Source organism: Salvelinus fontinalis, chromosome 6, assembly GCF_029448725.1.
Source record: "Salvelinus fontinalis isolate EN_2023a chromosome 6, ASM2944872v1, whole genome shotgun sequence".
NCBI lineage: Eukaryota > Metazoa > Chordata > Actinopteri > Salmoniformes > Salmonidae > Salvelinus > Salvelinus fontinalis.
In genome coordinates, this window is record NC_074670.1 from 15,181,478 (window position 1) to 15,194,736 (window position 13,259).

A 13,259-nucleotide genomic window follows, 5' to 3' on the forward strand; every position below is an offset into this window, starting at 1 on the left:
TAGATACTGATCTGCTTGACTCTGTTCCAAAACACACAGGGAGTGGTAGGCTACTGTGGGCTGAGGTAGAGGCTAAGATAATACTGTAACATTTACATTACATTTAAGTCATTTAGCAGACGCTCTTATCCAGAGCGACTTACAAATTGACTTACAAATAACAATGAGATAGAGGTGGTGGACAGAGGGGGAGAGGTGAGCCACAAAGGGAACAGTAGTAGTGAATCTCTAACTGATCTAAATGTGTTCTCTCTCTGGGGAGTATTAAGATGTAACTGAATAAAATGGCATTTCATTCCAGAATCATCATCCCACCCTCTTCATCCATAAAACTATTTTTCCGAACATGCTAGTGTGTACTCTTGTCACCCCTCTCTCCGTCTGTGTTCAGCATCAATGGTATAGATTTGTGTGAATGAGATCCGTGTGTTAATGCGATAAAAAAAACATTCCAGGTGATCAATGTCTATTTTATCACGTTGAATTCGAATATTAGAGGAATCTCTCCAGACATCATGTCTAAACTGTAAACCCTCTCCCTCCCTCCCTATAGGCTACACACACTCATAATCAGACGGGCGTTGCCTGTTCTTTATACATTCCTGAACAAACTGTCTCACAGCTCGTGCGCAGTAGATTCAGCATCAGTGGTATATATTCAGCAGTACGCTACTTCCCCTGTTCTGTTAGCTGCTCTCTGTTCGGTAAGTAACCCTTTTTCACTTATTCTACTATTACTATTGGTGTCTTTGGTTTAACGGAGTAGGTTATCTAGTGTAATAAACAGGTCTCACACAACTGTAACAACTGTTTCCAAGTGTGACTAGCTACTGATCTGTCTCGTCCGGAAAACTTGTAGGCTATAATGTTCAAGTAGTCTTCGCTTGATTTGATTCAAAAATCAGTTATTCTATGGTTTGTTCTGCAGGATGACGGGACATACTATTTACTGATTAAGACATAATGTAGTCTATCTATAGGAAAACCTTTGAACATTGAAGCAATGTTTTTGTTTTAGAACTCTATTAGACCCTACAAACATATTTCTCAGCCGGTTCAAGTCATTTTATAGGCGTTACTCACCAATTATAATCAGCCTGATTTCTTTACACGGAACTGTTGCAAAACCCTTTCTTCTCCTGTCACACCCCTCTCCATCCCCAAATCCCCACACTTTCACACTTATGATGATGTGTCACATGGTCAAGCTATGACAGAGGTTAAAGGAAAGTCTACACAGCAAGAGAGGTTGGATGTTACCAAAGAAAGGGGAGGCACCAAAGGAAAGAGAAGGGGTCTGAGGTAGAGGGAATGTGAAAAGGAGTGGAAGATCACAGTTTAAATGCCAGGATGTAACACCAGCCAAAGACTGTGCTTACAGAGACAAAGAAAGCCAACTCCCATCCTCCCTAAATGTGCATTGTTAATTAGTTTTCTGCAAAGGGATAGTTCACCATTAGTCAACATATTAGTGATATCAAGACACTCACTGTACTGAGTATGTATCTGCTACTGTAACTTATACCTCCTCCCTCTCATCTCCCCCTCCCTCTCTCCCCTCCCATCTCCCCGCTCCCCGTCCCCCCCCCCTCTCTCCCCTCCCATCTCCCCCTCCCTCTCTCCCCTCCCATCTCCCCGCTCCCTCTCTCCCCTCCTCAGTGTATCCTTCTCTCTGCAGCCATGCCGTCTCAGTTGGAGAGTTCCATGGAGTCCCTGATCACGGTGTTCCATCGCTATGCCGACAAGGACGGTGACTGTAACACACTGAGCAAGAAGGAGCTGAAAGAACTGATGCAGACAGAACTGGCCAGCTTCCTGAAGGTAACACAGACATCCCTCTCTCTCTCTCTTTTATGTCCCTCTCTTTTTATCTCACTTACCTCTACACTTTCCCTGTATTTCTTGTCTTACCCCATTTCACTCTCGTTCAGATTTTTCTCTGTCACTTTTTTAGAATAAAAAGCGTCCAAAGTTAATCTAACCTCCTCTTCCTTCCTTCCATCTCTCGTTTTTTTAATTTTTTACATTTCACTTTTATTTAACTAGGCAAATTAATTAAGAACAAATTCTTATTTGCAATGACGGCCTACACCGGCCAAACCTGGACGACACTGGGCCAATTGTGCGCCGCCCTACAGCCTGGAATCAAACCAGTGTGTCTGTAGTGACGCCTCAAGCACTGAGATGCAGTGCCTTAGACTGTTGCGCCACCCGGGATTTCACACACTCACACTCACTCACTCAGTCAGTCAGTCAGTCACTCACTCACTCACTCACTCACTCACTCACTCACTCACTCACTCACTCACTCACTCATTCACTCACTCACTCACTCACTCACTCACTCACTCACTCACTCACTCACTCACTCACTCTCTTCATCTCCTCCATCTTTCCTTCCCTCTCAGTCCCAGAAGGACCCAGCCGCCATAGACACGATCATGAAGGATCTGGACCAGAATGGTGATGGGAAGGTGAGCTTTGAGGAGTTTGTCTCTCTGGTGGTGGGCCTCTCCATCGCCTGTGAACAGATCTACCAGCTCCACACCAAGAAGGTTGCTGCCAAGAAGTGAAGGAGGACAGGACAAGGAGAAAGAGAAGCAGAGATGGCTGTTTTTATAAATGTCATTTTTATAAATAAGTCTTACTGTTGTGAATAAACACTGGCTTTCCCAAACTGTATCTCTGTTTGTCACATTTGTTGTATTTGGCCTGTAATTTGTCCCATACGTGCAAGACAGAATAGACAGTGCCAGTCACGATCCATCCATCCTCAGTTCTCTCCTATCACAGCCATTAAACTCTTTAACTGTTTTAAAGTCACCATTGGCCTCATGGTGAAATCCCTGAGCAGTTTCTTCCTCTCCGGCAACTGAGTTATGAAGGACACTTGTATCTTTATAGTGACTGGGTGTATTAATACACCACCCAAAGTGTAATTAATAACTTCACCCTGCTCAAAGGGATATTCAATGTCTGCTTTTTATTTTTTACCCATCTACCACTCAGTGACATCTTTGCAAGGCATTGGAAAACCTCTTTGTAGTTGAATGTGTGTTTGAAATTCATTGCTCGACTGAGGGACCTTATATATAATTGTATTTTTTTTTTTACAATATAATTATTGGCATATTTTTTACAATTTAACAATCATCAGCAAAATACGTCAATCAGACAATGCCCCATTATTCCCCCATCCTTACAGATAATTGTATGTGTGGAGTACAGAGATGAGGTAGTCATTCACAAATCATGTTAAACACTATTACTGCACACAGATTCCATGCAACTTATTATGACTTGTTAAGCACATTTTGACTTCTGAACTTGTTTAGACTTGCCATAACAAATGAGTTAAATACGTACTGACTCAAGACGCTTTTCATTTTTAATTCATTTGTCAACATTTCTATAAATAATCATTCCACTTTGTCATTATGGGGTATTGTGTGTAGGCCAGTGACACAACTTCTAAATGTAATACATTTTAACGCTGTAACACAACAACATTCGGAAAGGAGGCACTTAAACACCCAAACCAAAAGAGAATGAGTTTCAAACGGGTACTGAAAGATACCCATGAAAGACACTGAAAGTTGGCAAAGCAACTAAAACAGGGTCCTAAAAGACACCCACAAAGGATGCCCGCTAGATTTGTCTTAGAAAAGACCAACTTAAGGAAAAACACTGATCTTTTTCACCTGCCTTTGTGCTTGTCTCCACCCCCCTCCAGGTGTCGCCCATCTTCCCCGTTAACCCTGGTGCATTTAAATCTGTATTTTCTGTTTGTCTGTTGCCAGTTCGTCTTATCTAGTCATGCCTACCAGCAGTTTTCCTGTACTCCTGTTTTCCCAGTTTTTAACATTCTAAGCCTGCCTGCCGTTCTGTACCTCTCGGACTCTGCTCTGGATTACTGACCTCTGCCTGCGCTGGGCCTGCCGTTCTGTACCTCTCGGACTCTGCTCTGGATTACTGACCTCTTCCTGCCCTGGGCCTGCCGTTCTGTACCTCTCGGACTCTGCTCTGGATTACTGACCTCAGCCTGCCCTGGGCCTGCCGTTCTGTACCTCTCGGACTCTACTCTGGATTACTGACCTCTGCCTGCCCTGGGCCTGCCGTTCTGTACCTCTCGGACTCCACTCTGGATCACTGACCTCTGCCTGCCCTGGGCCTGCCGTTTGCCTGCACCCTGTTTTGTAAATAAACTTGTTTTTTTTCAAACTGTCTGCATCTGGGTCTTATCCTGAGCTGTGATACACACCACCTTAGGATAGTGACTTACAAAGAACATGGACTCTGGCTTTATTGAGTCTGTCACAATGTCTTTGAGAACTCAACTTGATCGGCTCTCTCGTTAACCTTGGGGGTTGTTTTGCTTGGCAGAAAATTACATTACTGTGTGGTTTTGTATTCACCAAGATAGGGTTCTTAAGTTGTTTTTGCTGGCCGTTGTGACTAAGTCCCCTCTTACTTTTTGTGTGTTCAGGATCGTAAAGTTTACCTTTGAGAAACATACTGTTCCTGACCTCTAGCTGGAAAAGGAATTAGGCAGCTGAATCTGAATGACCAGTTGAGGAGGAATCAGGTGGTGTTGGCGAGTCAAGTACAGTTTGGAGACCAAATACCTGATGACTCAACACTCAAGAAAAAACACAGGATCTTTCCCTACAAGTTGGACCGCATCATCCTGGACTGTAGTAGTGTGAGAATAGGGACTCTTTGCAGAATGATGACCAAGCTGGTCATTGTAAGTACTCCTACTTATTTCCTCATGTTTTCTGGAATTTCTTAACTGTGTTTTCAGGAGAACCTTGGAATTTTAGAAAAGTGTTACCTCACGTTCAACAAAATGTCAACAAGTTCCCCACCAACCTGTCATTTGATGAAGCTGCCAGGAGATTAGTCAACTATAACAAAGCAACAAAAGAAAAGGTGAGCGCTCTCTCCATGGAAGATTAGCATCTTAGAGCCATTTGAGACTAGCTAACAAAATATGTTGCGCCTGTTGCCTTTCTTCGAAATCAGATTTTCAACTAACAATTTATTTTAAACAATCCCTTCACCAAGATATTTTGGTTGCATCACTTTCATGTAGGTAACAACTACACTAAAACTAACAGCACATCGGTTCCAACGGTGCAGAGAAGCATGGCCACACGGCAGCAGACCATCATGTTCTTTGATTATGACGGAGACGATGATATGGCCCAGCTCCAACCCATCTTCACTGGACCAATCGTAAAGTACGAGGTTTATCTATCTCCTAGTCCTGGGTCATGTTCATTAGGCACCAAACAGAAAAAAACGACTGAAATAGGGAGGGATTATCTGAAATTGTCCAATAAGAAACGCTCGTTTTCATTTTCTGTTGCAAAGCATTTTGCTTCGGTGTGCCCTAATGAATACAAACAACCCTGTCATAAGTAGAATTCTAATGTGTTTGTGTTTGTTCTGGATGGTAATCAATGGATGGTTGTGTTGTAGGTTGATGGTGTACCCTCCTCCTCCGGTCAAGGGGGGCATACCAGTGACTAACAAATAACGCTATTACTTAATTACTAATCAAGAAGAGAAAGTTTGAAAAGGTGTTCCCCGGTCATCGTATACGATAGTCTCATTTCTGAGTGTGCGTATCTGATTCAACGTATTTTTGTTCTTGTCACTGACAGTCATGAAGTAGACCTTTTCTCTATTGTACTGTGCTGCAACTGCAGTGGGATTCTTTTACCAGCAAGAAAAAAACACATGCAGTTTCCAGGATCATCCCACAGCCTTTTCAAATGATTGGACAATAGTTAAATATTCCTACAATATGTCTCTCTAATATGGACCATCCCCATGTATGTCAGTAAGCTACATTGCTTCATTTAGGACTGGCCCCATTGGGTTTGGGCTGCACTTCCTTCTCTACTTAAATGTTGTTTGCTTGTCAATGTGTCCAGGTTCAGACTGATATACCTCAACTGACATCCTATTAAATCATATTATTAGCATATTGTCTCTGTCATGTCTCGGTTCAGCTGTAAATCTAAACTGTTCAAAAAAGCCTTGTCTGTTTCATAGGTATAGCAGTGTTATTATCACTGGCTCAAAGTCCCACGTAGTGGGCCCTGTGTTTCAACCGTCTTAGGTTAGGAGTGGTGATTTAAGGATCAGTTTTGCCTTTTTAGATCACAATGAATTAAATTACATGGACAGTGGGACCTGATCCTAGCAGTGGCGGTTCTAGACCATTTCAACTGGAGGGGCCAAGCTGGGGCCAGTTGTGCTGTTAGAGGGGCCAGTTACATTAGATGTTATTGTTGTCATGTCATTTTCTTCACTCTTCATTAGCAGGCAAAATACCATGTTCCGCGTTGCCACTGTCTAATAATGGATGTAAAAAAAGAACGATAGCAAAAATTTGTTATGTAAAAACTATTTCATTCTCCACATTTAGGGGGGCCACAAGGGGGTCCAAAATTGTTTTCACAGGGGCACTGCCCCCCCCCCCCCCCCCCCCCCCCCCAGAACCGCTAGTGGATCCTAGATCAGCACTATTAATCTGAGATGCCTTATATATTCAACCCCAGAGCCCTCTGGCTATATCAACTGTATTTGGCCATATTATCATTATTCATTCATCCTGCAGGATTGTAATCACAGCAGGCCTGTTCTGATAAACCATCTTCCAAAAAGGCCTGTAATGAGAACAACGAAGAGTAGTTGGAAAAATTCCCGTCCTCTTTTGTGGATGTGAGGGTATTCAGTACTGTATATTGTCCACTAGAGGGTGGGAAAGCTTCAGCAATCAATTCAGCAATCACTGCTTCCCCTCCATTCAAGGGTTTTTCTTATTTGGGCAAAAGTCCGTCCTCTCTCCTCTGTCCTTTCCTCTGTGTCCCGGAAACCGATAAGTAGTCGAGGAGTATGTCAATTAATTAGTAAGCAAGCTGAAGATGGTCCTCCCCTCCTTGATAGCCTCCTTTTGCGAGGAAACACAAGGGGATCCTACCACAGAATAGTTTTGATATCTGCCACACCCCCTTTGAATCGACTGTTTCCATCCACGTTCCTTCCCCTCGCCCCCTCTCCTCGATTTACCTTTGACCTTTTTCAAAAGGATCCGATGAGAGGACTGAGGAATTAGGAAAACCAATTGACAAAAGGCCCTTGACAAAATAGATTGTGTCCTTCCTTCCGTCCAGGCTTCTTGAGACGGAGTAATAACATCTGACATGGTTGGTTCAGGTGTATAAGCTATATGTGTATCAGCTATATGGGTGGATCCCTGCTTACACCTATTTGTGCTAACTTGGATCTAACACCTTGTTATCAAAGATTATTTCAAAGAAGGGAGGGAGGAAGGATGCTATTTGAAGAGGACCTTATTTTCTTGTCTTTTGTAGGCTGATCAACGGTAGCCATAGGCTGTATCTTGCTTATTGAGAACGTGCCACACACATTTGACAATTTACGGGAGCCTGTAGTATTTTTTAATTTGAGGAGAATTGCGATGCATAAAGACATGTAGGCCTACTTATTGAAGCCAATTACAACAGTGTTATTACTCGTACCTGTAGCCTATGTTATTTAAGAAACTGTAGTATCAATTGGAGTTGATGACAATGCAGCAACCTTCAATAACCTACAGAACTTGAGGAAACCGCATGCTGCATTAAGCCATGAAACGTGTTAATTTGCCAGTCAGTGACATAGCCACCGTCACACCTCCAACTTATTAATTCACCAAATAACCCAGCCCTTTCGTGCCACAGCCAGCTATTGCGCTCATAATTCCTGCTGTGAAAATTGCTAAAATATTTCTGACACCCCAGATCTGTAGTGTTACCGCCAGCGCTAAGATTTACCATTGAGTTAGGTTTGTTAACATAGAGCCCTCTGCGTCATTACGCGCAAACATATTCATATTTTGTAACTGTACATTAAGTACTGTACTTTATTCATCCCACAAGGGTCAATTGTGCAGCCAGCAATGCAATTAAATTAAACAACAATTTCTAAATTGAAGTAAAAACTTGTAGACCACAGTTTGTAGAGAGCAGACCTGGGTCCAAAAGCATGCATTAAATACATACAAATACAAATACATTCAAAATGTTTCTGTGTATTTTAGGATTTTCATGAAGCCAAGATCAATGATATAAAGAATGATGGGAAAAAAACTTTGGAGTACTGTAAATGAAATGATGGGCAGAAGGACAAATTCAACTCCATCTTTCTTTGAATCAGATGGCTTATTCATCACAAAACCATTTGATGTTACCAATTATTTTAATGATTATTTCATTGGCAACGTGGGGAAACTTAGGCAGGAAATGCCAACAACGAAAAGTGATCAATTGTATTCATGCATAAAAAAGCTAATAATAAAAGAAAAGTGTTGCAAGTTTGAATTTTGTAAAGTTAGTGTGGGAGAGGTGGAAAAATTATTGTTATCGATCATTAATGACAAACCTCCTGGCATTGACAACTCAGATGGAAAGCTACTGAGGATGGTGGCTGACTCTTTAGCCACTCCTATCTGTCATATTTTTAATCTGAGCCTAGAGGAAAGTCTTTGTACTCAGGCCTGGAGGGAAGCCAAAGTCATTCCGCTACCCAAGAGTGGTAAAGCGGCCTTTACTGGTTCTGACAGCAGACCTATAAGCTTGCTGCCAGCTCTTAGCAAACTGTTGGAAAAAATAGTGTTTGACCAAATAAAATGCTATTTCTCTGTAAACAAATTAACAACAGACTTTCAGCATGCTTATAGAGAAGGGCACTCAACATGTACTACACTGACACAAATGACTGATGATTGGTTGAAATAAATAGATAATAAGAAGATTATGGGAGCTGTATTGTTAGATTTCAGTGCAGCCTTTGATATTATTGACCATAACCTGTTGTTGAAAACTTAAATGCTATGTCTTTTCAACATCTGCTATAATGTGGGTTCTGATCTATCTAATAGAACTCAAAGGGTTTTCTTTAATGGAAGCGTCTCTAACGTCAAACATGTAAAGTGTGGTGTACCGCAGGGCACCTCTCTAGCCCCTTTACTCTTTTCTATTTTTACCAATGACCTGCCACGGGCATTAAACAAAGCATGTGTGTGATGATTCAACCATATGCGCATCAGTAATCACAGCTAATAAAGTCATTGAAACCCTTAACAAAGAGTTGCAGTCTGTTTTGAATTGGTGGCCGGTAATAAACTGTTCCTGAACATCTCTAAAACTAAGAGCATTGTATTTGGTACAAATCATTACTAAGGTGCTAGACCTCAGCTGAATCTGGTAATGAATTGTGTGGCTGCTGAACAAGTTGAGGAGACTAAATTACTTGGCGATACCTTAGATTGTAAACTGTCATGGTCAAAAAATATAGATTCAATGGTTGTAAAGATGGGGAGAGGTCTAGCTGTAATAAAGAGATGCTCTGCAAGGAAAGACCTAGTTAAGTTGCACTAGTAGTAGTACTAGTAGTAGTACTGGAGCATGCATAGTAATAGTAGTAGTACTGGAGCAGGCATAGTAATAGTAGTACTACTAGAGCAGGCATACTAATAGTAGTACTACTAGAGCGGGTATACAAATAGTAGTACTACTAGAGCAGGCATACTAATAGTAGTACTACTAGAGCAGGCATACTACTAGTAGTATTACTAGAGCAGGCATACTACTAGTAGTACTACTAGAGCAGGCATACTACTAGTAGTATTACTAGAGCAGGCATACTACTAGTAGTATTACTAGAGCAGGCATACTACTAGTAGTATTACTGGAGCAGGTATACTAATAATAGTATTACTAGAGCAGGCATACTAATAGTAGTACTACTAGAGCAGGCATACTAATAGCAGACGCACTAGACGAGGAAAACTAATAGTAGTACTACTAGAGCAGGCATACTACTAGTAGTATTACTAGAGCAGGCATACTAATAGTAGTACTACTAGAGCAGGCATACTAATAGTAGTACTACTAGAGCAGGCATACTACTAGTAGTATTACAAGAGCAGGCATACTAATAGTAGTACTACTAGAGCAGGCATACTAATAGTAGTACTACTAGAGCAGGCATACTAATAGTAGTACTACTAGAGCAAGCATACTACTAGTAGTATTACAAGAGCAGGCATACTAATAGTAGTATTACTAGAGCAGGCATACTAATAGCAGACCTACTAGAGCAGGCATACTAATAGCAGACTTATTAGAGCAGGCATACTAATAGTAGTGCTGCTAGAGCAGGCATACTACTACTAGTATTACTAGAGCAGGCATACTAATAGTAGTACTGCTAGAACAGGCATGGTAATAGTAGTACTACTAGAGCAAACATACTAATAGTAGTGCTACAACAGCAGGCATACTACTAGTAGTATTACAAGAGCAGGCATACTAATAGTAGTATTACTAGAGCAGGCATACTAATAGCAGACCTACTAGAGCAGGCATACTAATAGTAGTACTGCTAGAACAGGCATAGTAATAGTAGTACTACTAGAGCAGGAATACTAATAAAAGTACTACTAGAGCAGGCATACTAATAGTAGTACTGCTAGAGCAGGCAAACTAATAGTAGTACTACTAGAGCAGGCATACTAGTAGTAGTACTACTAGAGCAGGCATACTAATAGTAGTACTACTAGAGCAGGAATACTAATAAAAGTACTACTAGAGCAGGCATACTAATAGTAGTTCTACTAGAGCAGGCATACTAATAGTAGTACTACTAGAGCAGGCATACTAATAGTAGTACTACTAGAGCAGGCATACTAATAGTAGTACTACTAGAGCAGGCATACTAATAGTAGTACTACTAGAGCAGGCATACTAATAGTAGTACTACTAGAGCAGGCATACTAATAGTAGTACTACTAGAGCAGGCATACTAATAGTAGTACTACTAGAGCAGGCATACTAATAGTAGTACTACTAGAGCAGGCATACTAATAGTAGTACTACTAGAGCAGGCATACTAATAGTAGTACTACTAGAGCAGGCATACTAATAGTAGTATTATTAGAGCAGGCATACTAATAGTAGTGCTGCTAGAGCAGGCATACTACTACTACTAGTATTATAGGAGCAGGCATACTAATAGTAGTACTACTAGAGCAGGCATACTAATAGTAGTACTACTAGAACAGACATACTAATAGTAGTACTACTAGAGCAGGCATACTAATAGTAGTACTACTAGAGCAGGCATACTAGTAGTAGTACTACTAGAGCAGGCATACTAATAGTAGTACTGCTAGAACAGGCATACTAATAGTAGTGCTGCTAGAGCAGGCATACTACTACGTGTATTATTAGAGCAGGCATACTAATAGTAATACTACTAGAGCAGGCATACTAATAGTAGTATTATTAGAGCAGGCATACTAATAGTAGTACTACTATAACAGGCATACTAATAGTAGTACTACTAGAGCAGGCATACTACTACTACTAGTATTATAAGAGCAGGCATACTAATAGTAGTATTACTAGAGCAGGCATACTAATAGTAGTACTACTATAACAGGCATACTAATAGTAGTACTACTAGAGCAGGCATACTAATAGTAGTACAACTAGAACAGGCATACTAATAGTAGTACTACTAGAGCAGGCATACTACTACTACTAGTATTATAAGAGCAGGCATACTAATAGTAGTATTACTAGAGCAGGCATACTAATAGTAGTACTACTATAACAGGCATACTAATAGTAGTACTACTAGAGCAGGCATACTAATAGTAGTACAACTAGAACAGGCATACTAATAGTAGTACTACTAGAGCAGGCATACTAATAGCAGTACTACTAGAGCAGGCATACTAATATTAGTATTACTAGAACAGGCATACTAATAGTAGTACTACTAGAGCAGGCATACTAATAGTAATACTACTAGAGCAGGCATACTAATAGTAGTATTACTAGAGCAAGCATACTAATAGTAGTACTACTAGAGCAGGCATACTAATAGTAGTACTACTAGAGCAGGCATACTAATAGTAGTGCTACTAGAGCAGGCATACTAATATTAGTACAACTAGAACAGGCATACTAATAGTAGTACTACTAGAGCAGGAATACTAATAAAAGTACTACTAGAGCAGGCATACTAATATTAGTATTACTAGAACAGGCATACTAATAGTAGTACTACTAGAGCAGGCATAGTAATAGTAGTACTACTAGAGCAGGCATAGTAATAGTAGTACTACTAGAGCAGGCATAGTAATAGTAGTACTACTAGAGCAGGCATACTAATAGTAGTGCTACTACAGCAGGCATACTAATAGTAGTACTACTAGAGCAGGCATACTAATAGTAGTACTACTAGAGCAGGCATAGTAATAGTAGTACTGCTAGAGCAGGCATACTAATAGTAGTACTAGAGCAGGTATACTAATAGCAGACCCACTAGAGCTGGTATACTAATAGAAGTACTGCTAGAGCAGGCATACTAATAGTAGTACTACTAGAGCAGGCATACTAATAGTAGCACTACTAGATCAGGCATACTACTAGTAGTATTACTAGAGCAGGCATACTACTAGTAGTATTACTAGAGCAGGCATACTACTAGTAGTATTACAAGAGCAGGCATACTAATAGTAGTATTACTAGAGCAGGCATACTAATAGCAGACCTACTAGAGCAGGCATACTAATAGTTGTGCTGCTAGAGCAGGCATACTAATAGTACTACTGCTAGAGCAGGCATACTAATAGTAGTACTATTAGAGCAGGCATACTAATAGTAGTACTACTAGAGCAGGCATACTAATAGTAGTGCTGCTAGAGCAGGCATACTACTACGTGTATTATTAGAGCAGGCATACTAATAGCAGACCTACTAGAACAGACATACTAATAGTAGTACTACTAGAGCAGGCATACTAGTAGTAGTACTACTAGAGCAGGCATACTAATAGTAGTACTACTAGAGCAGGCATACTAATAGTAGTACTACTAGAGCAGGCATACTAATAGTAGTACTACTAGAGCAGGCATACTAATAGTAGTACTGCTAGAACAGGCATACTAATAGTAGTGCTGCTAGAGCAGGCATACTAATAGTAGTGCTGCTAGAGCAGGCATACTACTACGTGTATTATTAGAGCAGGCATACTAATAGTAATACTACTAGAGCAGGCATACTAATAGTAGTATTATTAGAGCAGGCATACTAATAGTAGTACTACTATAACAGACATACTAATAGTAGTACTACTAGAGCAGGCATACTACTACTACTAGTATTATAGGA

The 13,259-nt window shown here is 40.7% G+C and overlaps 1 protein-coding gene across 1 annotated transcript; it reads left to right on the forward strand.

The window, feature by feature from the left end:
* The first annotated feature begins 593 nt into the window (after window positions 1-593).
* On the forward strand, window positions 594-2,680 carry LOC129857129 (protein S100-A1-like). Its single transcript, XM_055925082.1, has 3 exons — window positions 594-704; window positions 1,660-1,821; window positions 2,409-2,680. Exons 2-3 carry the CDS (start codon window positions 1,681-1,683, stop codon window positions 2,571-2,573), a joined length of 306 nt encoding a protein of 101 aa, XP_055781057.1. The 5' UTR covers window positions 594-704; window positions 1,660-1,680; the 3' UTR covers window positions 2,574-2,680.
* The last annotated feature ends 10,579 nt before the right edge of the window (window positions 2,681-13,259 follow it).

Coding starts and splice junctions, on each gene's coding strand:
- LOC129857129 (XM_055925082.1), top strand. CDS start 1,681: ATGCCGTCTCAGTTGGAGAGTTCCATGGAGTCCCTGATCACGGTGTTC. Junction 1,822..2,408: donor AACTGGCCAGCTTCCTGAAG/GTAACACAGACA, acceptor CTTCCCTCTCAG/TCCCAGAAGGACCCAGCCGC.